The 26,123-nt window shown below is 46.9% G+C and overlaps 1 protein-coding gene and 1 pseudogene across 3 annotated transcripts in view; both read left to right on the top strand.

The window, feature by feature from the left end:
* Window positions 1–25,002, top strand: part of LBH (LBH regulator of WNT signaling pathway) — a 28,546-nt gene extending 3,544 nt beyond the window's left edge. Inside the window, exon 3 of one of the 2 annotated variants that reach the window (XM_033176146.1) lies at window positions 22,388–25,002. In XM_033176146.1, coding sequence (XP_033032037.1) covers window positions 22,388–22,576 — 189 coding nt within the window. In that variant the 3' untranslated portion in view covers window positions 22,577–25,002. The remainder of the gene's footprint in view (window positions 1–22,387) is intronic. The other variant, XM_033176147.1, reaches the window with a different exon arrangement.
* Window positions 24,154–25,002, top strand: LOC117062513 (annotated as a pseudogene). Its single transcript, XR_004428411.1, has one exon. The product of XR_004428411.1 is annotated as an uncharacterized LOC117062513 (transcript).
* Window positions 25,003–26,123: the final 1,121 nt, after the last annotated feature.

The following is a 26,123-nucleotide window of genomic DNA, read 5'->3' as shown; positions in this document are numbered from 1 at the left end:
GGAGGCTAGCTCAGGGATGTTATTGCTGGGATCTTGCTTGGAGATCATCCTGTCTGGTGGATCCAAAATGCACAAGGACCACAAAAAGGGACCGGAGTGAGCCCTCTGGACTCTCACCCCAGCCCTCTTCTGTGGCTTGCCCTGCTGCCTCTCTACTGCCCCTGGGTGGGGGAGGAGGGGGCAGTGGAGCACCTGCAGTTCCCTCTGGGCTGTGAGCTGGTTTAGGGCTTTGGAGGAGAGTTCCTATGTTGTTAAACTGGGGAGAGGGAGGAGTCTGTTCTTAAGGAAGACTTTGGGGCTAGGGAAGTTGTGTAGGATGGCCAGTCCAGGGGAGTCGAAAGGGAGTGTGATGGGTCCATGCTGCAGACATGAAGGTATGCCCACTGCACGCCAAGTACTCTACAGATGCTACCTTGCTCACACCTCACCACAGCTCCCAGGTGGGTATCCTCACCCTGTTCACAGATGAGGAAATGGCTGAGCCTGAGTCAGTTGGACTTGGGTCTGTCTAACCCCAGAGCCTTGTCCTTCTGATGTATTGTGTATCCACACCATGGCTTGGTTCCGCTAGGGTCTAGGTTGACTCTGGCTGGTCATTCCTTAGAACTGTTCCAGGGACATTTATTTTGTAAATTAAAAAAACAACAACAACAAAAAACAAATAGAAAGCCAGGGAGCCAGGGTGGGTGCCATGGAGGGAGAGTAATCAGATAGAACCAAGCTAGAAGCTCAGGCAGGGTCACATAACTTCAGACACACTTGAGAGGCTAAGCCTTTGTTTTGTCTATATTGGCAGTCTTGCTGACTGGAAATAAGTAGCCATTAGCCTGAAGGGGGTGTGTGGGGCAAGGGGGAACTGTCTTTCCTACCGTTTGACTTTTCTACCCTCCTCCCCCAGAGTGGGTCTGAGGAATACAGTTGAGGGCCCCCCAGCCTGGTGGGAGGGGTAGAAGTTTCCTGGCCCACCAGCCAGGGGGTTTTGGGTAGCAGTTTCCAAGCCCCTGAGTCAGACTGAATCTCTGTGGTTACAGGTGAGGTTCTCTTTCGGTTCTGGGTTTTAGATTTCCATCACAGAACCTTTCCAAATGTAGTCATCTGTTCGTCTTGTGTGTGCTTTTCATATTTTCCTTTTAAACACATCCCAGGATAAAGGGCCAGGCCCGAGAGGGCAGTTTTCTCAATGCTTCAAGTCCTTCAGGCCATTCTGCAGGACCTGAGACTCAGGGCAGGTGATGAGGGAGGGAGGAGCTGGGGGAGGAAGGACACACTGGGGCTGCAAGGGCAGGAGGAAAATAAAATCGCCTCTGGGTGCCTGACACATCTTGGCACTGCCTGAGCAAAGGATCCTCAAATCTTCCCTCGTGGTGCTGGACTGAGGGCCCAGTTCTCAGAGCCCCCTCCCAGGAAATGTTTCTGCTGCCTTGGTGGGGACCACTCCCCAGTTCCAAAATATCTTACTTGGAACTTCAAAGCACTCTGGTCACAATTTTTCACAACTTTTCTGATTTCAGAAAGGTCTCATGGTTGCCTGGTGAAGAGGAAAGGGAGACTGTAGTATTTAACCATGCAATATTTAGGGGCACTTTCCCTGTGCAACCTGCTGTGCTGGCCTCTGTGCCCAGGGTCCAGGACCCTTGTAAGAACCCAGCATCTACATAAACATCTGGAACACAGGTGGTGCAGTCAATCCAGGTGTGGGACATAGAGAAACTACAGTGAGTCCAGGCATTGACAGCAACAGTGAAATCCAGCTGACAGAATCAGAGGGAGGGCAGACTGGGGCTGGGCTTTGAAAGAAAATTAGGACTTTGAGAGGGCAGCTCCATCTCTAAGGTAATGTTCTTGTACCTTCAAACCCCCTGGGCTCGCCCCAGTTTATGCCGGGGGCAGGGCTGTGCAGAGAGCTGGTCTGACAATTGCTGTGTGACAGATATTCTCTGCGCCCACTCAAAGCTAGTACCATCCAATTAGACACATTCCCACCAGAGCTCTGGGGATTGGCTGGGACTGGCACTTGGCTGGAGCCCTTTCCCTGTGCATGCTCCGGCTCGGCTCAGGGCTGGGGGCAGGAGATCTCGGAGCTCTGTTCTTGGCGTTCCTCCTAAGGATAATAATAGTACGTGACTTTTACGGAGACCTGCTTTTCTAAGGAACTGAGAGTAGGAAGGAGACATCAGTCCAGACTTGGCAGATGAAATAGGATCTCAGGCTTGTGATTTGACCTTGAAAACAAAGTCATCAAATAAATGGCACATTGGACTTCGTCAGTCACATCCCCGCCTTGCAGATCTACCGAGAATGAAGCTTTCCTGATTTCTCTGTACCAGATGTGACCTTTATTTTAATGCCTGTGGCATTTTATACTTACCAATGATACCGCGCTGCTTCAAGGATATGGGTTCTGCCTTACCTTCTCTTTGCCTAGGTCCTCGAAGGCAAGGGAGGACTTATCTTCATCTTTGTACCCCACCCGCACCCAAGGTGCCTAAGTGCTATAAGTGGGCAGTGATTGTTTCCATAAAGTTGAGTCTCCTGATTCTAAAGCTGGCCACCTTCTCTTCTGCCTTAGCTTCTGGAAAGGGCCTGCTCAGGCTCATGCCTACCAAGGTTTCAGAGAGCTGCCCTTTTAATCCCCTGAAAGATTCAAGGAAGCCCTAGCTGCTGTCCTGGGGCAGTTAGGGCTGTGTTGCGGGCTGGTGCCTTGGTTTGTAGTAACATTCATTTGGAGAGGCTGTTAGTAAGGGAAATCCACGTGTGCACATTCACTCAACATGAATTGTGACACCCTGTGGGGTGGGTGAGTAAATGGTTACTAGAAAGTGTGAGTACATTTTGGGCAGGCGGGCTGTGGGTGGCGGCCAGCTAACCAGCTGAGTGGGAGGGTCTCCAGCAGGATGTTGATTTCCCTGATGGCAGCAGCTCCCTCCCCACCTCCATCCAGCCTGTGGAACAGGAATTTCTGCTGCCCCAGTGCCTTCTTCCTCACCCTAATTCAAGGAAGCAAGTCAGCGGCTGCTTGCTTGTCTCCAGGGACTCTTAAAAATATGGTGTTGGGGAATGCCTCTGCGACTGGGTCTCCTTCAATGCTGCACCCGAATTGGCCTGGGCTTTGTCTGGGGAAGAGTCCTGGGAGTTTACCTGTGAGCACCGACACTGCCTCCACCCAAGGGCACTGGGACCCTGACCTTGCTACTCTAACTTCCTCAGCAAAGCAGCCAAGGCTTCTATAGTTTCATCACCCCAGCTAAGGTCTAGATACAGTGTGGCTCCTTGGTTTTCATTTAAAATTGTTAATTCTAAAGCACCTGGACCAAAGTCTGAACACATTATCCCTCCCCAGGCTCTTTAAGTTTCTTTAATCAGCAACATCCCTTCCTGGCTGCCCTTGGATTCCTTCTGCTTTTATTCTTGGTCACGTCCCCCTCCATTTGACATCTGTCAGTCAGGCAAGCATCGGGCTCCCCTCCTCAGGGCAGCGAGGGAGGATGCTCTGGGAAGGAGGAAGCCAGGAGGAGATTTCTTCACACAGCACAGTGCTCGTGTGCGCCCCTCATTCCCTTTGATAAACAGAGCTGAGAGCTTCCTGCATTCTCACGTGGGAGGGAGTGATGTCCTGGTGCTTTCTGTGGTAGGGAAGAGCAGGCTAGGGGGCTGATCTCTCTTGCCTCAGCCTTAGTATTTGCCTCGTGCAGTTTGAGAGCCTCAGCTATGGCCCTGCATTGAGGAGTGGTCTGAAGGACCACTGGGGGTGGACAACCAGCCTCTCCCAGCACAGGATCTCTTGCCCCTTTATCTCTCAGATCCAGAAATAGCCACCTCATTTCTCTCACTCCTCCCAACTGTGTGTTTTTTTGTTTTTGTTTTTGTTTTTGTTTTGAGATGGAGTCTTGCTCTGTCGCCCAGGCTGGAGTGCAGTGGCGCGATCTCTGCTCACTGCAACCTCCACCTCCCGGGTTCAAGCGATTCTCCTGCCTCAGCCTCCCGAGTAGCTGGCACTACAGGAGTGTGCCACCACTCCCGGCTAATTTTTTGTATTTTTAGTAGAGACGAGGTCTCTCCGTGTTGGCCCTTCCCACTCTTTGTCAGAAGCAGCAACTCGTCTCTCAAAGAACAGGCTCGATTTCATCGCTGAAGTTAGACGGTAGCTCGGAAACCCCTTCTCTTTGCTCACATCTCTGCTGAGCCTCTCTTGATGGAGACCTCGTGAGCCTGGCTTCACTCTGCTGGTTCTACCTGGGTGGAATGCGTGTGTGGAAACAGGTGACGGGTTAAGCCCTTGGGAAGGTTTCTGGTCTGTGGCCTCTGTCCGCCACCAGCTCACGAGGCCATTCTGGGCATAACACATACACTCTATCTCCCTCCTCATTACGCCTGTCTCATTGGTTACTCCCAGCTGTAGTACCCCACATGTCCTCAAGAGTTTGGGAGGCGCTGCTGAGCAGCTGCACGCAAGTCCCATGGTCGCCAGGAAACATCTTTCACAATGTCAGACTTAAAAGGCCTCAGTAGTCCCTGGAGAGACATAGAGCTAAAATTCCAAAACATTTGGCAGGAGGCATCCAGCCACGGACACATGTTCCTGGAATTGCAACAACTTTCTTTTCTCCTATCCCTACTCCCTCCACCCGCCTCTCTCCTTGATAAAAATCATAGGAATGGGATGTAGGACAGGCAGTTAGGGCCACTGGTCTCAAAAGCACAAATTATGTATTTCTCTGAGTGGCACTGGGCCCGTGTCTGCACATTCTGCCTCTATGTGAGTCATTGTTCACCTTGTTCAGAGCAAGTCTGCTTTGTGTGAGGATACATCACCTTTCCTCTTACACTACCCTGCAGAGGGCTGGAATTACACCCACGGGGCTTTCCTCCTGGCCCCCATGAGCCCCCTGGTACAACAGTGAGTCTGTAGCCTGGCCAGGGAGAGAACAAGCTTTCTTCACTTTCCCAGCCAACATGTTGCATACTAGGGCCATACATCCCAGCCTCCTCTCAAGGGGCCTGTGTTGGGCCTGATGCCTCTCTCTCCAAGAGGTTATGTGTTCATCTCTCTGCTGAGCCAGGCGCTGTGTCTTAGACTGCTCTTTGTTTCTAAGACGCTGGGCACAGTGTCCTACAAATAGTTACTTAATGAGCCTGGATGATGGATTGGCCCTTCCTCTCTCCCCATCCTGCACTGAGAATCCTTTTATCTTGGCAGTCTCAGGAAGCCAATTTTTATAGGATCAGCATTTTCTCCCAGTAGGCCCGGTCTCCCACGTTGGACAGAAAGGATGGTACTGTTAGGGAAAGGGATGAGTTTGGGTGGCGAATGTTGTGACTATAGCCAAGAGCTATTCCTGGGTGTCTAGTAAATGTCCTGAAATGATCTTGCAGGCCTGAGTCCTGAAGTAATCCTCAGAGGATATGAAGACAGGCCCTCATTCACACAGGGCTTAGACTTGCTGGGGCTTCATTCCTTCCCAGTCTAGTAGCTTCTGTGCTGCCTCTGCCTGCCTCTCACCTCACCACCTGCCCTTCCCTTGTCCTCAAGCACAGCTCAGGAAGGCGTTGTTATCAGCACATCAAATCCTCTGCTTCCTTCCTGGGCTGAGGGAGGGCCCCTTATTACACAGGCCCATCTTGAAAAACAATTTAAATTTGCCCAAAGCTTTCTCCAAACTGTTTTCAAGCTAGCATTTTAACCTCAAGGAAACTTTGGGAGCCCCCTGAAGCCCCCTTTCCGGTGGACTTAATTGCCTTGCACCGGCAGTAGCTTATTTAGGTAAACTGTATAGAAGAGACCCCAAGCATTTAGCTGAAACTCATCCACTCCTTGCCTCTCAGCCAGGAATTTTATTTGGACCAATGGGAAGGAAAGTTCTGGATTTCTCACATAAAATGGAATTAGTTTGAGCAAAGAGGGCAGTCATAAATTTCAGTACAGATACAGTTGGTGTCTAAGCCTGACTTTCTCCTAACTTGATTTGGTGGTTCCCAAACAGAATTTAAAATATATCTTGAATTCATCTTCTACCTTTTCTTAGGAGAGCTTAAAGCACTTGTTCAAACTGGATTTAAGAGCTATCCTTGGCTTTCCCAAATTTCTCAGCATTTTCACTAGATGTAGCCCTGCATACAAGCCCTAATTTAGTAGGTGGCCTTGAGGTCAGCCACTTATCCCCATGGATATAGGCAGTGGTGCCAGCCCACATCCACCAACACACACATTCACACACACAACTGTAAGGGCAGATGGGGGCTAATGAGTGGTTGTTTTAGATTAGCGTTTTAATTACAGGAAATTTTTCCTTCCCTTTCCCTCTTTGTTGGCAATTTCATATTTTTATTGATAAAATATGTATTTTATTCTTTTTATGCTTACTTTTCCAATTTTAAAAGAAACATATGCTTATTATGGAATTTTTGTTTTTATTTTCTTCTTTTCTTTCTTTCTTTCTTTTTTTTTTTTTGAGATGGAATTTTGCTCTTGTTGCCCAGGCTGAAGTACAGTGGCGCAATCTCGGCTCACTGCAACCTCCACCTCCCAGTTTCAAGGGATTCTCCTGCCTCAGCCTCTCGAGTAGCTGGGACTACAAGTGTGTGCCACCATGTTGGGCTAATTTTTGTATTTTTATGAATAGAGATGGGGTTTCATGATGTTGGCCAGGCTGGTCTCGAATTCCTGCCCTCAAGTGACCCTCCCGCCTCAGCCTCCCAAAGTGCCAGGATTACAGGCAGGAGCCGCCGCGCCAGACCTATTTTCTTTCTTAAACTTTTTTGTTTTACAGTCACCACAATTTCACCATGCATAATGCGCAATGGTTAACAATTTAGCATCTTTGCCTTCTTTCCCAGTGCACTTACGTTTTTATGTAGCCAGGATCACACATTGTTGTATTTTGCTGCTTTACTTAATGGCATCTAAGTCATTAGCACTATATCATGATAATTTATCTTAAAAAATTCCAAGCTATCATTTTTAATAACTGTATAATATATCATAAAGTTAAAACATAATTTATCATTCAATTGTTGAAATTTTTAGGTTACATATATTTTCTTTTATAAATATGCAAATATGTATATAAAAATTTATATACAATTTTTTATAAATCTTTGTTCATACTTTATACTGTTTCCTTAGAATCGAGTCTGTGGAATAGGATTTCTTGAAAAAAGGTAAAAGTGTGATTGTGTATATATACTGTTACATGTATGTTATTATTATAAAGGTAATATTTGTTCTTTTTTTTTTTTGAGATGGAGTCTCACTCTGTGGCCCGGGCTGGAGTACAGTGGTGCAATCTCGGCTCACTGCAACCTCTGCCTCCCGGGTTCAAGTGATTCTCCTGCCTCAGCCTCCCAAGTAGCTGAGATTACAGTCATGTGCCACGACACCCGGCTAGTTTTTGTATTTTTAGTAGAGACAAGGTTTTGCCGTGTTGGCCAGGCTAGTCTCAAACTTCTGACCTCAAGTGATCCGCCCGCCTCAGCCTCCGAAGTGCTGGGATTACAGGTGTGAGCCACCATGCCCGGCCAATATTTATTGTTTATAGAAATTTAGGAAAATACAGAGACATGTGAAGAAAAAAAAATCCACACCCATATTTCTATCACTGAAACATTTTGGTATGTTTACTTTCAGTATTTTTCTATGCACTGATAGTTAAAAAATAAAATTGAGACCGTACTGTACATGCTGTAGTGGATCCCTTTTTCACTTAATATAATATCGTGACTATGTTCTTGTCATTTGGTTTTCTTTGTAAAATTCTGTTATGTAACATTTCTTAATGCTGAATATTTAGGTTGTGGCATATTATGTTCTTACAAAGAACACTATTCTGAACATCATTTTACAGAAATCTCTGCACAGGTCTGATTCGTTTCTTTGGCATACGCTCCTGGAAGTAGAATTACTGATTCAAAGAGATACAGCATCATTAAGCCTCCTGATTATATGTCACCTTAAAAACAGAAAACATCAAAGAGTTTATCAAAATATAAACCCCCAGCATCGAAAGCTCTAGCAAATAGAATCTCCAGGGTAGAACATCTATAAAGACGGGATAATGGTAGAGCTTTTTGGATAGAGTCAGAAAGATAGTTGGCTATTTTAAAGTGTTTAGGAGATATTGTACATCTTCCTGTTGTTTGTTAATGACTTATTTCAAGCGTGATGATACAGTTGATGATGTTCAAGCAACATTTAGCCAGCATTGCAAAATAGCTCGTGATCATATTCTTGTCCCATAGTAGGTACACTGACACCCTCTGTGGATTAAAAATGTACGTGGGTCAGCAATTGCTCAGCTTGTCTCCTTTATTCTATTAATGACATTGAGCATTGTGTAAACCTTGAAGACCAGTAAAATTACATTGTTCTGGAGACCCAAGAAGGTTCACCAGATGCATGCTTTGTCTCTGAACCAACTCGGCTTTCCTGGGGTTCCAGATCTGGCTCATGGATAACTCATGGTTGAGAAATATTCCTTCCCTGGAATTAAGGATGGGCTGGACTCTTTTTTTTTTTTTTGAGATGGAGTCTTGCTCTGTCGCCCAGGCTTGAGTGCAGTGACACAATCTCGACTCACTGCAACCTCTGCCTCCCTGGTTCAGGTGATTTTCCTGCCCCGGTCCCCTGAGTAGCTGGGATTACAGGCGCCCACTACATGCCTGACTAGTTTGTGCATTTTTAATAGAGACAGGTTTCTCCATGTTGGCCAGGCTGGTCTCGAACTCCTGACCTCAATTGATCCACCTGCCTTAGCCTCCCAAAATTGCTGGGATTACAGGCATGAGCCACCGCACCCAGCCTGGGCTGGACTCTTAAAAGTAGATCTTAACATAATGGAAGTCTTGGACTCAGTGTCGAAGGGCCTTCTACCCAACAACTCTCCAAGGGTCTAGGTGCTTTGCAACACATGGCCTAGGCCAGTGCTCCAGCAGGGTCCACATACTCCTGATGGTTTACAAAGTTCATTTAGGTGTAATACAGACAGCTTGAAAAATGTAAGACTAGTTTTCCATTTATGTAGTGGTAGATTTTTAAACAAGGATGTTTTAAACAAATGAGTGAAGGAGAACTAAGACATGTATGTGGACATAACAGGAATGATGAAGGCAGTATCACAAGGCTGAGACATACCAGCCCAAACTGAGTGTGAAATTCCACAGCACCATCCTTTTAGGATCCTCTAAAATCTGTATCTCTTTGGTCATGTGCCCCTCGGGTATGACAGTTGAAGCATCAGGAACCTTCCTGTTTTCATTGGCAGTTGAGTGTTAGAGATTTGTATGCCAAATTACATCTTAATAATGCTTGTACTACCTCACATTTTAACAAAATGTTAAAATGGGAGGACAGCTGCCTCTGGGGTTCACGGACACTTTCTAAAGGACATGACAGCAGGGAGGGTTTTCAGGAAATCCATTTCCACATCTTAAGCCTTCTTCCCTTGCTTTTTACAAATTGCATTTCCTGAAGACTAGCTTCACCTGCTTCCTTGTCCTACCTTTCCTTCAAAACTGCCCTTCTTCCCCTTTACAAGAGAACCTGCCGCAATTCAACTCACTATCACAGTAAGAAACCTTCATTAAAGCCGGATGTGTGGTTCACACCTATAATCCCAGCACTTTGAGAGGCTGAGGTGGGCGGATTGCTTGAGCTCAGGAGTTTGAGACCAGCCTGAGCAACATAGGGAAACCCCATCTCTACAAAAAATACAAAAAAAAAAAAAAAAAAAGCCAGGCATGGTGGCGTGCACCTGTAGTCCCAGCTACTTGAGGGGCTGGGTTGGGAGGATCGCTGGAGCCTAGGAGGTGGAGGCTGCAGTGAGCTGAGATCGCATCACTACACTCCAGCCTGAGTAAAAGTGCGACCCTGTCTCAAACAAACAGAAAAAAAAAGAAACCTCAATAAAAATTTACCTTTGTGTTTAATAATTATTTGTGATATGTTTGTTGATCAGTTATATACTAATAGCTACAATAAACCAATCCAGAATTTGTAAATTAACAAAGCCTTAAGGTCATAGGACATTTTTTAAAATGTCAATGTATATGCATAAATACATCTTTTTATTGTAGAGAAGTATGAAAAGCTAATGATGAAAAACTTTCAAACATAAAAATATATTACATTAAGAAAAAATTATGTGGAGAAGTACAATGGAAATACAGTTTTATGTAGAGAAAGTAAGAATACAAGATTTGACTTAAGAGCTTGTTCTTGAGTTTTTTAATAGGTCATGGTTGCTGTTAAATTCTTATGGTATTTGTAATCCACTGAGTACATTTAAAAGAGTGGGATGTATATTTTGTTTTAAAATGTTAATATTTATAATATATCGGGGTTTTAGAACATGTGAAAGGAGACAGAGTTGTTCAGAATTCTGTTGGGGACTACACTAAAAGTTTGGAAACCACGGATATGTATACTTTCTTTAGAATCAAAGCCATAGCACTGTAGCTTCTCGGAGGGGAGGGCAGCTTTGAGCTTGATAAGGAATGTCTCTACAGTAGCCTGACATCGGGTCACCCAGGTATTCTTTGGACACTGTGACACAGAGCCCAGAACCTCTCAGCACAGAGGGATTACAGACTAAGAATCTGGATAACTGGTTTCTAATCTTGGTTTGCTGCTACCTATGTCATCTCAGGCAACTCACATCACCTATTTGGGCCTGATTTCCATGTCTGTAAGTGAGAGAGCTAATCCTTATTGTGTTTTTTAGAAGTTGAATAATGACACGAAATCCACCATCCTCATCCTAAGATGTGCCCGTTGGAGTTTAAAAAACAAAAGCAAAAACCTGTTCTTCCCCTACCAATCAGCCTTTCAGATATCAGAAGGCACCTTTTATGTTCCCATCAAATCTTTACCAGTTTTAAAATATGTTGTTTTTCAACCTTGACTTACGTAGTCTTTTTTTTTTTTTCCCCTTGAGACAGAATCTCACTCCGTCACCCAGGCTGGAGTGCAATGGTACAATCCCAGCTCACTGCAACCTCTGCCTCCCAGGTTCAAGGGATTCTCGTGCCTCAGCCTCCCAAGTAGCTGGAATCACAAGCGTGCACCACTACGCCTGGCTGATTTTTGTATTTTTAGTAGAGACGAGATTTCGCCATGTTGGCCAGGCTGGTCTCAAACTCTTGACCTCAAGTGATCTGCCTGCCTTACCTCTTAAAGTGCCAGGATTACAGGCGTGAGCCACCGCACCTGGTCCATAGTCGTCTTACTGAGAGGATTATTTCTCCAAGCCAACTATTCTCAAACCTTTTGGTCTCAGTCCCTTTTACACTCTTAAAAGTTATTTAAGACCACCCAAAGAGCTTTTGTTCATGATTATGTCTTTTGTTTTTATTATATCTTTTGGTATTTACTGTTTCAGAAATTAAAACAGAATTTTCAAAAATTTTTATTTATTCATTTAGAGTAACAAAACTGTTACATGTTAATATAAATAAAAGTTTTTAATAAAAAATATATTTTCCAAAACAGAAAATGTTTGGTGAGAAGGGAGGCATTGTTTTACATTTTTGCATGTCTGTTTAATGCCTAGTTTAATAGAAGACTAGGCTAGACTTTCATGTGCTTCTCCAGTCAATCGGTTGCAGTATGTGTTGGTTGAAGTCTAGCCTATGCAGATTTGTTTCTTTGGTACTTCATAAAATTCAACAAGTAGTAGTTTGTTTGTTTCCTTCCTTCCTTCCTTCCTTCCATCCATCCTTCCTTCCTTCCTTCCTTCCTTCCTTCCTTCCTTCCTTCCTTCCTTCCTTTTTTTGGCAGTGTTTGGCTCTGTCACCCAGGCTAAAGTGCAATGGCATGATCATAGCTCACTGCAGCCTCCAACTCCTGGACTCAAGCAATCCTCCTGCCTCAGCCTCCCCAAGTACCTATGACTATAGATATGTGCCACCATGCCTGGCTTTTTTTTTTTTTTTTTTTTTTTTTTTGATTGTAGAGATGGGGTCTCACTCTTTTGCCCAGGCTTGTCTTGAAATCCTGGCCTCAAGCAGTCCTCCCACCTCAGCCTCCCAAAGTGCTGGGATTATAGACGTGAAACACTGTGCCCAGCCAACAAGTGGTAGTTTCTTAAATGTTAGTGGCAATGTGATATCTGAAATCTTATCAGTGACCTTTTTGTGCACTAAAATTAATTAGTCTATTTTGCACTTTGAGTGCATCTTTTACTCATGCTCAGTGTCATGCTCTGATCATTTGGAAAATATGGGTTCACTGAGTTATGCAGGTCTTCAAAATGTTGACTACGATATCATAAAATCACATTTCTTAATGTCTCCACTGATCTCAAGCATTAGGAAGCTATCAAGCTCGTGGTGGCTGATACAACTTTTCCAAAATTCTAATTTTCACTTGAAAGCTCTATTTTTATCATTGGTGATAAATACTGTCAGCCATTTTCCTCTAACTGACAGGCTCACTTTGTCCATTTTTGAGAAAATGTCTGCCAAATACCCAAGTTGGAATAACTACAATTTGTTGGTCATTCTTTCAAGAAGAATGGTGCTCCATGGCACAAGTGGCTAGTTCAGCTGGCAACTCTGTCACATGACCGCTTTCCTTGCGACTGCTGTTGTACTTCCGTCAGCAGCAGAAATGTTGTGGGCTGACTGTCCATTTTACTGTGCCACATATATAAGTGACATGTGGTGGAGTCAATATTTAATACAAATTACTTTTTACTGCTTCATCAAGGGCATTCATTTTTTTTGTTTGCTTGCTTTCATTTTAATCATGAGGGTGAGCTGGCGAACAACTGATGATGCCAAGTATGGTTTGCTGCCACTATGTTAATTCTCACCAAGGTGCCAGCAGTTTCTTCCACTGTTGCTTTCTGTCCCCTTAGTGCAAGTGTTAACACTGTGGAAAAGGCAAACGACATCTTTAGTAGTACTATGCAAATGTGTTACCTCCGTGGAGGCTCCCTCCCTGAAGGCTCTCTCCCTGAAAGGATCTTGGCAATTGAGCTTGGAGAATGGCTACCCTAGGCTAAATAGAATATGCCTGATGAGAGGGTAGCAGGGCCATCAGCTCCTCTGTTAGCATAGATGGTTTCATTGAAAGGCATATACCTCTAGGAATATAGCCCTGTTTGCTTCAGTTGTTAGCCTCAATGCTGCAGTTGTGATCAACTAAAATCTCCAAGCTTCTTTTATGGGAGCTACTATCAAGCAAGACTTCTTGTGTGGGGCAAAAAAATGTTGGGGGTCAGGGGGACAAAGTGAGTTGTCCTGGTAGTGCACTGCAGAATGGGTAGAGATGGAATGAAAGTGGAGCGAAGGCCATGGGGCAGGACTGCAAGGAAGGCCTTCGAGATTTGTTTCCACCCAGGGATGTTTTTGGAAGCTACGTGGTGGGGGTTAGAAAGAGAACCAGACAAGAAATGGAAGGAAGGCAATGGGACAGGCTAAATATTCAAGATTTGTGTTTCCAAAACAAAGAATGAGGGGATAGTTAGAAATGGCAGCTGAGAGAGGTGTGACCATGGGACATTTGGGTAGTGCCAGTGGAGGGAGGATAGAGAGAGGGATGTGCCACCCACAGATGCCTGGAGGTGACAGGGGGCCAATCTTTTTTCAAGAAGGTAATGATGATGCTGTCAAAAAGTCATGAATATTTGAAGTCATCTGTGCCTGAAAACTGTCTTTTGTTATCTGTGCCTGATAACAAGTCTTTTCTCACTGCCCCAGAGAACTTTGAAAAAATTCTCTAACATTCCAAAAGCTTCCTCATTCTACTGGGCCCAGAGTTAGCAGTAGAAATTAGTGCAATTAATTAGAATTTGGAACTCCTGACTCGCAGGATGGGTGTGTGTTCGAGAGATGTTTATGAAAGATGGTGTTTATCCAAAGGATTTCCTTTTCTTTCAAGTTTCAAGGCTGGAGGCTTAAGCATCTTTGATCCAAAGGAAGGAGGTCTCGCAGTTGTTATAAGCCCTAAATCTTTACTTAAGTCCTCTATAGGATTAGAGGCACCAGGATGAGGCAGAATAGAGTGAGGTGGATGTTCTGCAACCCCAGTGCAGGGGAGATTTAAGGAAGATGAGAGTCTTAAAGATGGACAGTGAGTGGACAAGTCTCTGAGTAGAGACTGGAGAATATTCTTCCTTCCCTGCATCTAGTCAGTAGCCCTGCTGCCCTTTGCTACAATTCTTTCTGTTCTTATTAGCCACATTCTACGTGGAAAAGCCAGTAAAATGCAAATAATAATGATGATGATAATAAAATAGCAGGAGGCAAGTATTTCAAAAACTGAATTTCTTGCCTTCACACATTATTAGGGGGCAAAGAATAGGTGTGTTTTTTATTTGAATTAGCTGCTGCTTGTTCATTCATCCCTTGGCAGAGCAGGATGCTGGTAGAGATCTGCCCATTGTTATAAGCCAGCCCCTCGTAGGAAGGAACACACAAGGCGGTTCATTGCTGTTCTCCAGGAGAAGAAATCCAGACTTGGGGAAGCTGAGGGGCAGGCCCCTGGAGTAAGTAGAAGGAAGAGGTAGAAGAAGAGGAAGGCCTCTGGTGAGGGGTGGGGTGGTGACAAGGGCATGGTTTTCATTCTGGCAGGCCTAACCCATGCCCTGGGGAAACAGAGGCACTGGGAGGGAAGTGATGAAGTTGCAGCCGTTTCTCCAAAGAACTTGGCCTAGGATGTGTGGGCACAAGCTCCGGAGTGCTGCATATTTGCTCCTGTCCCAAGCTACAGCTGTTGACCCCTTGGTTCTTCACTCTAAATGCTCCACCCCAGCTTTACCTAGTAAGAACCATCATTAGGAAGGTAGAGTTTACAGGGCATGTTCACACATACCTGTATTTGATTCTCTCCAAAGCCCTGCAAGGTCAGCATTAGCACTGACCCAAATTATAGAGGAGTAGAGGAGGAGAATGGGCCACCGCTTCGATGAGCCTGTCAGGCACTGTGTTGGCTCTCAAGGCACAGCACTGTGACCATGCCAACCATATCGTAAAGTGGAAATGGTTTTCTCATTTTACTCAGGAGGCAGCTCAGGCTCAGAGGCAATAAAATGATGTGACCAGGGTCACAGAGATAATGAGAGATGGAGACGAGGAAAAAGCCAGATCCTGCAGACTCTGTGGTCTGCCTGTGGGAAGAGCAATTTTCCTGAGTGGGTTTGGGCTGATTTTTCTTATTTCTCTGCAACAAGAGAGGGTAGAGGCTTACTGTGTGGTTTTGTCCACAGTGCCTTAGGGAGCTAGCTTGGTTATGTATCTCAGGCTCTCTCCCCTCCCTCTCCACCCCCGGCCCTCCTCTTTCCTCTTTACACCCTTGAGAAAAAGAGCAAGAGGTCCAGGCTCCTGAGGTCTCAGCTTGCAGAGCTGGTAATTAGCCCTTTGTGTCCTGTTAACCACCTTTCATCTCCTCTACCTGCTGGTGTCCGCTTTCCCCATTAGCATCTCTCGGCTCTTTGCAGAGCCCTTGGCCTCTCTGTGGCCAGCTCAGGTTGTTTGTCAGAGATGATGGCTGAGAGATGCACACTCAGGAGAGGGCAGCTCTGACCAGAATTGCTCACATTTTCCATGCCAGGTGCCAGGCATCTCTCTCCTCTCCCACCCCGGGGACAGGCAGGTTTAGGTCACGTGGCGTGCAGGCAGACAGTTGATAGCCAGCTCCCCAAATTTGGGGCCTTTGAAGCCCTGGTGTTGCCTTTCAGTTCTCCTCCATGGGCGACACAGGAACTGGGTGGGAACTGGCTCACTGGCAACTTTTATGCCTAAGCGAGAAGCCTGCTGAGGAATTCCTGGTCTCCAGAAACTTACCCTCAGGCCCAGGATTCTCTGGTCCAACAGCCTCCACTGTTAGTCTGTCAAACGCACGCCCTGGGCTTCCCTGGAACATCCTGCTGCCTTCGTAGTCCGCATACTAAATCATCTATCCAACAAGGCAGCCACTCGCCACATGGGGCCATTTAAGGTTACATTAAATTGATATTTATATTATATCACATATAAATTTCTATTAATAAAAATTAAATAAAATATAAACTTTTAGCCACCATTCTTGTTTTTTATTGTCAGTAGAATTTTTTTTCTTTTTTTTTTTTTGAGGTAGGGTCTTGCTTCGTCACTCAGACTGGAGTGCAGTGGCACAGCCTCTGCTCGTTGCAGCCTTAACCTTCCAGGCTTAGGCAATCCTCCCACCTCAGCCCCCCAAAAAGTACTAGGATTACAGACATGAGCCACCTGTGCCTGGCCAATTTTAGCCACTTTTCAAGTGCTCCATAGTCACACATGGCAAGTGGCCACTGTCTTGGATGGGGCAGATAGAGAGCATTTCCATACGTAGAACATTCTATTGGGCAGCACTGATCTATACAGCCAGAAATTCCACTATCTTACAGACCATCTCTTCCTGCTACAAAGTCTTGAAGCTCCCTTGACCTTTCAAGTGAATTCATTTGAGTTCCCTGAATGCCGGGGCTTGTTGGGACTAGAGGCCACCAGGCAAAGGATGCCTCCGAAGAGGTATCCCCTGTAAAATTCACCCTCACCATGGCCAGGCACTCATGCCTGTAATCCCAGCACTTTGGGAGGCTGAGGTGGGAGGATCACTTGAGCCTGAAAGGTTGAGGCTACAATGAGCCGAGATTGTGCCGTTGCCCTTCAGTCTGGGTGACAAAACAAGACCCTATCTCAAGAAAAAAAAAACTAATAAAAAATAAGAAAGGTGGCTAAACTTTTTATTTAATTTTTATTAACAGAAATTTATATGTGATATAATATAAACATCAATTTAAGTAACTTTGGCCCTTTGTGGTGAGTGGTTGCCTTGTTGGATTGATGATTTAGTATGAGGATGGTGAAGGCAGCAGGATGTTCCAGGGAAGCCCAGGGCATTTGTTTGACCGACCAACAGCAGAGGCTGTTGGAGCAGAGAATCCTGGGCCTGAGGGTGAGCTTAAGGAGACAAGAATGGTGCTTACTTTTCTCCATTGTGGGGCATGCAAGACCTGGGAAGGTTCATGGTGTGTGTGAACGTCGAGGCTTCATTCCATTTGCAAAGGATAGAACTTGGTGATAGGGGTTGGCCGTGTCACCACCCAGATCTCATCTTGAATTGTAGTTCCCGTAGTCCCCTCGTGTGTGGGAGAGACCTGGTCGGAGGTAAGTGAATCATGGGGGCAGTTACCCTCATACCGTTCTCATCGTGATAGTAAGTGAGATCTCATGAGATCTGATGGTTTTATAAGGGGCTTTTCTCCCTTTGCTCGGCACTTCTCTCTCCTGCCACCTTGTGAAGAAGGATGTGTTTGCTTCCCCTTCCGCCATGATTGTAAGTTTCCTGAGGCCTTCCTAGCCATGTGGAACTGTGAGGCAATTAAACCTCTTTCCTTTAGGCTGGGCGCAGTGGTTCATGCCTGCAATCCCAGCACTTTGGGAGGCCAAGGCGGGAGGATCACGAGGTCAGGAGATCGAGACCATCCTGGCTAACATGGTGAAACCCTGTCTCTACTAAAGAATACAAAAAATTAGCCGGGCTTGGTGGTGGGTGCCTGTAGTCCCAGCTACTCAGGAGGCTAAGGCAGGAGAATGGCGTGAGCCCGGGAGGTGGCACTTGCAGTGAGCCGAGATCGTGCCAGTGCACTCCAGCCTGGGTGACAGAGCGAGACTCCGTCTCAAAAAAAAAACCTCTTTTCTTTAAAAATTACCCAGTCTCGGGGGATTTCTTCATAGCAACATGAGAATGGACTAAAAGCACTTGGTGTCCATTCGATTCATTTCAGCCATCAGCTTTGGCAGCCCAATGTGGCTGCTGGATATGGAGTCCAGGGCTGGCAGAGGGAGGAAGCTGTAGGGTTGGGAGAATCACAGCTGGCAGTGGATGCTTCTAGACCTGCCCTAGCCTGGGCTGAGGGTGGGAAATGGCTCTGAGCACCGCAGAGAGAAGGGAAAATGATTTGTGTTTGTTTTTGCCTTTCTGTAGTACAGAGAGAAGGAGCACTTTAGGGGTAAGAGGTTTAACCAGAAGCAGTTTCTTTTGGGAACAGGGGCAGTTCTTTACTCCCTGCCAGTTCCTGCAGGCAGGCAGCATGCCTGGCTGGCCTGCCGCCTCAACCCTACCTGTCATGTGCTTGGCAAGTCTGACTCAAGTCCTTTTTTCCACTGCCCTCCCCACCCATCAAATTGCAGTTGCAACCTCTCATTTTTCTGCTGCCTAGATGATTAAAAAGCATGACTTAGTGGAAAAATGTTGACCTCCTTGGGGTCAGCCTCTGAAGCAGCTGTCAGAGATAAGATTGTGCTGGCAAATTACTCAGCAGCACTTTGCAAGACTTTGTCTGTCTGTAAGGAAACCAGAAGCTGTTGGTTCTGGGTACTTTTTGTGTTTGGAGAGAGCTACAATTTTGAGGCCCAAATGGGTATAATCTGATAATAAAATAAGATCTCTGATGGAAGGGTTTGATTATTATAGGAATTTTTAAAAATACAATTAACAGGCTTTGTAAAAAAAAAAATTTTTTTAAACAGTGCTTGCTTCAAGCAATTCAGGGAGCAAAGTCTTCTGGCAGTAAGCACTATCAGAAGTTCAATTCTCAGACTTCTTCCAAGGACTTTAAAGACTTAATTGTGGAGTTCTCGGTACGAATGGCGCTGTTTGGAATTATTTTAATTACTGTGTATGTATGACTGCCTCTTGCTTGGAGATTGGATGCTTACTGTAGTTCTGTTGAAACTGCTCCAAAGAGGACATTATAGTTTTAATTTTGCTTATGTCCTCAAAGTATTTTATCATCTTTATATTTGCCAAGAACTTGTACCCATCTTTCTTGTGAGACAAGAAAGTCACCTCACATCTCGAAAGGAGAAACTGAGGCGTTTGGGGTTGAGAGGACTTGACTAGAGTTATACAATGGTGATCAAGGACATAGTGAGCGCCTGGGTTATGTGGCTTACCCTTGTTATCAAATGAACGCTTCATTTGAAGTCCTACAGGTCTGAGTTTGGATCCCAGTTCAGCTACTTCCCAGGTGCGTGGCTTTGAGCAAGTCACATACCTCTCTGTGCTTCAGGTTTCTTATCCACAAAATAGGGTTACAGTAGTCCCGTTATCTCTGGGGGATACGTTCCAAGACACACAGTGGTTGCCTGAAAGCCCAGATAATACCAAACCCACATATGCTACGTTTTATCCTATACATCCATACCTGTGATAAAGGTTAATTTATAAATTAGACTTAATGTGAGATTAACAATGATAGCTAACAATAAAATAGAACAATTATAACACCATACTGCAACAAAAGCTATGTGAATGTAGTCTCTGTCTCTCACAGTATCTTATTGCACTGTACCTACCTATCTTGGGATTGCAGTTGACTATGGGTAACTGAAAGCAAAACTGGATAAGTTGGGGGTGGTGACTAGAACTATTTCGAGGTCTGAGATTCTGCTCAGCAAAAATTGCATCCATCATCATCATCACTAGATTTTTCTCCTTATTTTAATGAAAGACCTATTTCCAGCTTGAAATGAAATCCAATGTTTCCCACCCCTCTCCTTCTTCTCCTCCTTCTCTTCCTCTTCCTCCTCCTCCTCCTCCTCCCCCTTCTCCCCTTCCTCCTTTTGCTGGCTCTGCCCTGCTTGTCATGCCTTTTGCTTTCCCTTGGCCATCATAGTTAGAATTGGGTTTTCACTCTCCCAGCCCTGGCAATGTGGCCCTGGCACAGGCAGGCACAATCCTGGCACTGAGGTCAGAGGGTGGAGGCAGGGCCAGGCTCTGCACAGGGTAGGTGCCCCTCTCCTCTTGACAGCTTATGGTGCTGTCTTGGATCCTGAAGGTTTAGAACAAGCATCGGGACTGGGAAGCTCACCTCCTGGGCTGGGGCCCTGACTGACAGCTGCCTGGGCAGTCAAGGCCCAGAGTCTTGCTCTCCCTCCCTGCTCAGTTTTCCATCTGTGAAATGGGGCGGAGACCCAGCAGCAGCCTAATCCATTTTCCAGAAGGCTCGGGCACTGAAAACAGCAGATGTAGGTTTGAATCCTGGCTCTGCCATGTGACCTGCAGTGTCCCGGGTCTTACTATTCCTAGGGTGACAGTGAGCCCAGAACAAGGTGACATCTGAAAGAGCTTTGTTACCTGTAGTGGACTTCCCTCCATCGGGGTCCCTCTCACCCACTCCCAGAGCTCATGCTTGGAGGGTGCCTTGTGTACTCACAGCCCATGGGGGGCTCTGACTTCACCCAAGAAATGAGGAAACCCCCGAAAAGCCCATGTGGCCACTCCTCGCTTGGCACATGCGTGTCCGGGCACAGCACCGTCCGAGGGCAGAACTTCTAGGCTGGCCAGGTCAGGAAGACAAAGCCCAGAGTTGGGGTCCTTGTCCCCCTGCCTCCGTGACCCACACTGGCCCAGTCTGTCCCTGAGCTTGTTTTCCTCCTGGCTGCCATTATGATACCTTTTATGAGCCTCGGTAAGTCTTTAATGATGCCTGGTTGTACAGCTGGCTTAAGGCTTAATCCCCAGCAATAGGCCTTATTGGATAAATGGTTAATAATCACTCGTCTGCAGGGATTGGGAAGGCTTCGTTGAGGCCTGTGATTCCTGGAAGCCCCTCGTGGCCTGTGATGTGGTGAGAGTGTGACTTGGCTGGGGCAGCACTGCTTGGGGCTGGGTTGCAGTAAGACCGGGCACCCTCAGAGCACCACAGAATTGGGAAGGCCTGAGTTTGTAAAAGGGCCTTTCTTCCTTGTCCTGGTAGTAGAGGACTCCTGTCTGCTGCCATGGGCCTGTCCCCATCTGGATCAAGGTGCAGGCAGGAGCAGGCAGCCCCCTAGATCTCTTCAAATGTGTCTCCACCCACTGAAAGCTTTGCTTTCCTTTCTTGCACCATGAACACACTGTGTGACCTTGAGCAGGTCTCCTGACCCCTCTGGCGCCCTGGTTTGCTCATCTACCAAATGGAGAGGTGGGAAGAGATGGCCGTGAAGGTGCCAAGTGCCTGATTCTGTGAGCCCAGCATCGCAGACAGAAGCTCCTCTCTCTAGCTCTGGAGTGTGTCACTGAGGGCTGTGAATGGCAGGGACCAGCAGCCCAGCAGATTAAGTACTTAAACTGCTGGACAAAGAATTGGGTCAGCTGTAGTCACAGGGCAGTGTGTGCAAAGGGAATCCGCAGAGCCAGATTTGACCCTGATTTTATAGCCAGGTTTGGAGTTTCTGCCAGCTCTGTGCAGGACACAGAGTAGGCATGAAAAAACAAAGCCTGGTTGACGGGACTCTGGAAAAAGAAGTAGAGTCCTTCAGGTGTAGAGCTGGCAAGAAGCCAGGAATGTTCACAGGTGAAAAAGAAAGGATTCTTGGATTTTGTTTCCAGCCCACTTGTGACTGGGGGCCATGCCTTTCATCAGGATTTGGGTTTGACTTTACAGTTGCAATGGGATCAGGACCCATCTACTTGAGGGACAGGCTGGTGTTGGGGCAGGGGAATCGAACAGACCCAGTTTTTGTTTTTGTTTTTGTTTTGAGATGGAGTCTTGCCCAGTCGCCCAGGCTGCAGTGCAGTGGCGTGATCTCAGCTCACTACAAGCTCCGCCTCCCGGGTTCATGCCATTCTCCTGCCTCAGCCTCCCGAGCAGCTGGGACTATAGGCGCCCGCTACCACGCCCGGCTAATTTTTTTTTTTTTTGTATTTTTAGTAGTTCACCATGTTAGGGTTTTCACGGTGTTAGCCAGGATGATCTTGATCTCCTGACTTCTTGATCCGCCCACCTCGGCCTCCCAAAGTGCTGGGATTACAGTTGTGAGCCACCGTGCACAGCGCAGACCCAGTTTTCAATCTCATCCCATCCCTCACTCATTTCTAGGCTGTCTAATCTTGGACCACCTACTCTTCCAAACCTGAGATTCTTTAAGCTAGCATTAGCAACACGTATTTTTCAGTATGACTGTGTGGCTTGGAAGTGATACATGGATAGCACCAGGTAGCCTGCTCACTTAGTGCCAGTAATTATTCCGGGAGGCACTTAATGCTGTGGCACCTGTTGTATTCTTTGCACTGCTGGCGTAAAATACTTCCTACAGAGAGAGACCAGACTTACTGTGGATATCATGGTTTGGGATTATTTTATCTGAAAATAAAATACAGAGCCCAAACAGAGTCACATCAACCTTTAAACTCAGTGGCACTGCCCCCAAACTTTCAGCTTCAGGATTAGAATCAGAGTCTCACTGAGGGACAGTTTCCTATGTTGCCCCAGAATATTCTCCCGTGGCTCCCGCCTTATATACCCCACAGCCTCCCAAGTGCAAAGCACAGTCCCTGGCCTACGGCATGCACCCAGTATGCCACACGGATGTGCAAAGAAGGAATGGAATTTCTCTTTTCAAATATCTACATGACCAGGCACCTGCTCTGCTTTTCTTTCAGATCTTCCCAGACCCATCAGACTTTGACCGCTGCTGCAAACTGAAGGACCGCCTCCCCTCCATAGTGGTGGAACCCACAGAAGGGGAGGTGGAGAGCGGGGAGCTCCGGTGGCCCCCTGAGGAGTTCCTGGTCCAGGAGGATGAGCAAGACAACTGCGAAGAGACAGCGAAAGAAAATAAAGAGCAGTAGAGTCCCTGTGGACTCCCATGGGTCATACCAGCCAGCATCTGTTCCTGAACTGTGTTTTTCCCATCATGACGGAAGAAGAGAGTGAGCCACAATCATTCTGAAAATGTCAAACGAGGCTTCTGTTTTGCAGCTGCAGATCACCGAGTTGGTTTTCTTTTCTTTTCTTGTCCTTTTTTTTTTTTTTTTTTGAAACTTGCCGAGCAGTGGAGCCCTCTGACAATTTGCAAGGCCCTCTGAGAAAGGAAGCTGCTTAGAGCCAGGGCGTTAGGGGGTGGGGGGAGCGAGTGCTGTTTTTGAGATCATTATCTGAACTCAGGCAGCCTAGTAGAGGCAGTGGTGGGATTCCAGTGGGTCTTGGTGGGTGGGAGGTGGGGCATGTGCAAAGCAAGCAAGGAACATTTGGGGTAAGAAAACAAACATGAGGCAAAAGAAAAAAATACATGTTTTTAAGAAAACATTGAGCAGAGAACTGCAGCCAGGATGCGCTCAGCAGACATTCACTCTGGCTGCTGGTGCATCAGAAAACAAAGTCTTCATCTCTCTCTCCAGTTTCACCCACCCCACACTTTGCTTTCATTTCAGGTGTGTTGGTCTATGACAGGGAGGAGAGGAAAGGAGAGCAGGAGCCGTTGGCTGCCTGCAAGGCCAGCTGGAGGTGATGTACAGGAAAGGAAAGGCCACCCCATTCTTCTCCATGGCCTGTCTGCTCCCAGCTGTGGTAGGCTCACATAGCCAAGGTGATCGGTTTTTCAGAGGCAGTGCTTTTCAGCTTTTCTCCCTGATATATCCATTTTGCTTCCCAGCACTTTTCAGGAGTAGTGAGAGTACTTCCTGCCCTTGTTGGAAGCCCCAGGGTGGACACTTGGCATGAAGGTCTCTCCCTCTACTGCTGCCTTCCCAAGACTTGCTCCCAAGATGGAGTGGGTGTGCTCTCCCAGGCTGGCCCTTCCTCCTCCTCACCACCACCTTCCCTGCCCCAGCCACAGCAGCCACGGGCACATGGGTCCCCAGCTCAGCTGTGGATTCCCGCCAGTCTGCCCAGCTGCAGTACTCACACCCATGGGGGCTCTTGGTCTGTGTTTCTTGTGGTTGCCAAGTGGAGAGCAGACGTGGCTTTTCCTGTGTCTCGTTGGGGAGGTGACTTGCATGGTGGGGACAAGGCTCTCGTGGCAGCCTTGGGATCGAGTTTGAGACTAAAGGATGCCATGAGGTCCCTGGCTTCTCCCCATGTTGTTCCTGGACAAGGGCAGAAGGGAGGCATGGCAAGGGACCTGCACTGTCCTTACTCAACGGTGGTCCTCATCCCTCCCCACCTCCCATTGCTTCCTGCAAGGGCACCAGTTGTATGAGAAAGTTGGCCTTTGGACTTAGCATTTCTTATCGTAGCTAAGAGCCATCTGAAGCAGCAGGTTGCAGGACAAACGCTGCAGTCCACCCGAGAGCAGTACCGTGTGGCCAAGAGGTGGACTCAGAGCCTTCTTTGAGCTAAACTCGGCCAACCAAGGCCTGCAGCTTGTCCCCTCAGGTCTCCAGTCAGTCCAGGTTGACCCTCAGTTCTGGACATGTGTATATAGCTGTATTTAATACCTCAAGGTCATTGTGGCTCTGGGGATGCCGGGGCAGGAGGATGAGGGTGTGCTGTGGACACAGCAGTTCGCGGGATTCCGTTCTGGGAAGCCGATGGTCGCCGGCACCCCCTGCTTCCTCCCTCTGTTGTCTGCCTGTGTGACACACATCAATGGCAATAACTTCTTCCAACTCCTCGCAGAAGTGGGAGAGGCCTGCAGCCTGCACCGAGAGGGGCTTTCCTCTCTCTTGCTCCCCGCTTCGTTCTGTTTTGGCTGCAGAGAGTGGTTCATCCATACTCTCATTCCTTCGCCTCCCCTAGTGGACGGAGGCAGGGGTCTTGCCTTTTCAATTCCTGTGTTTTGGTGTCTTCCCTTATCTGCTACCCTGAATCACCTGTCCCGGTCTTGCTGTGTGATGGGAACATGCTTGTAAACTGCGTAACAAATCTACTTTGTGTATGTGTCTGTTTATGGGGGTGATTTATTCTTTTTGCTGGTCCCTAGACCACTTTGTATGACCGTTTGCAGTCTGAGCAGGCCAGGGGCTGACAGCTAATGTCAGGACCCTCAGCGGTGGAGCCTGCTGGGGGGACCCAGCTGCTCTTGGACAAGTGGCTGAGCTCCTATCTGGCCTCCTCTTTTTTTTTTTTTTTTTTTTCCCAAGTAATTTGTGTGTATTTCTAACTGATTGTATTGAAAAAATTCTTAGCATTTCAGTAAAAATGCCTGTTGTGAGATGAACCTCCTGTAACTTCTATCTGTTCTTTTTTGAGGCTCAGGGAGAAACTAGCATTTTTTTTTTCCAAACTACTTTTTGTCACTGTGACAGTTGTAAATAAAGTTTGAAAATGCTTTCCACTCTGGTCTGGTTTCCTTTTTCCCTTCCTGTTCCGTTGGAATGGAGTGAGCTCAGGAGCAAGATGAAGTCCTGCAAGAGGCCGAGTTGAGGGAGTCCCAAGAGACGCTCCTTATGTAGTTCACCTGATGGCTTGTCCGGGGAGAATGCACTGGGGGGATTTAACCCACAGCCAAGGTGTAAACTACCCTTCTAAAGGAAGAAAAACCCGAGACATATCAGAAGGTCCTTCACAGAGGCTGGAGGGTGAGTGGGTGGGCATGTGGCAAGCGCAGGCCATCATGTAAAGCATTTACCAAGCACCTGCTGCTTGGCAGGCATTGGTAAGAGGTCAAGGTCACAAATGACAATGGCCCTGGCTCTCATGGCACTGCCTTAGTGAAAAATTAAATGACGAATATGGTGCGTGCAAGGCAGGATCAAACTGGGATGCCCCGAGAGTGAACATCAATTGGGAGGGTCAGGAAGGTCTTTGGAAGCAGCGACAAGGAGAAGTTAACCAGGTACTAGGTGGCAGGGAGCAGAGGGGAGTTGGGGGCATTGGAAAAGGATTCCAACATGGAGAACAGCTTGGCAAGGGATTGGCAGATGGGGTGGGGTGGTGGAAGAGGAAAGCTTGCGAGAGGGCTACTCAGTACTGGCTAAGAGTTTAGATTTCATTCTAAGGGGAGGACCTAGCATGGTCTGCTTTACATTTTAATACCACCTGGCTCAGTGGAGATGGGATAGGAGGGGGCAAGATGAAAACTTAGAGACCAGGCAGGAGGCTTTGTGGAGGTCAGAGTGAGAGAATGGTGGTTCACAGAAGGGATTTGGGGTCATTTTTCTAACCCAAGGCCCTTTTTGCCTTCACCCAACCCTCTTCTGGGTTCCTTAACCTTGGTAAATATAGAAAATCCAGTGGTTTGTGCTGAAGGTGTCCGCCAGGATTTACAGAATAATGACCCAATTTAACATTAGCCTTAGTGAAACAACTAGATCAACAGATGTGCTGCCCCAAGGATAACTGGCAGGACTTTACCCTCCTCATATGGATTGCCCCTTTATTTTTCTCCAGCAGCCTGAAGATGGAATTTATTAGAATGCAGGCTCCTTGAACACACCCCTGCAGAAAACTGTATTT

The sequence above is a fragment of the Trachypithecus francoisi genome, unplaced genomic scaffold (assembly GCF_009764315.1).
Source record: "Trachypithecus francoisi isolate TF-2019V2 unplaced genomic scaffold, Tfra_2.0 Lachesis_group17, whole genome shotgun sequence".
Classification (NCBI taxonomy): Eukaryota; Metazoa; Chordata; class Mammalia; order Primates; family Cercopithecidae; genus Trachypithecus; species Trachypithecus francoisi.
The sequence above is the reverse complement of the archived record's forward strand: the minus strand, read 5'-3'. Positions and strand labels throughout refer to the sequence as shown.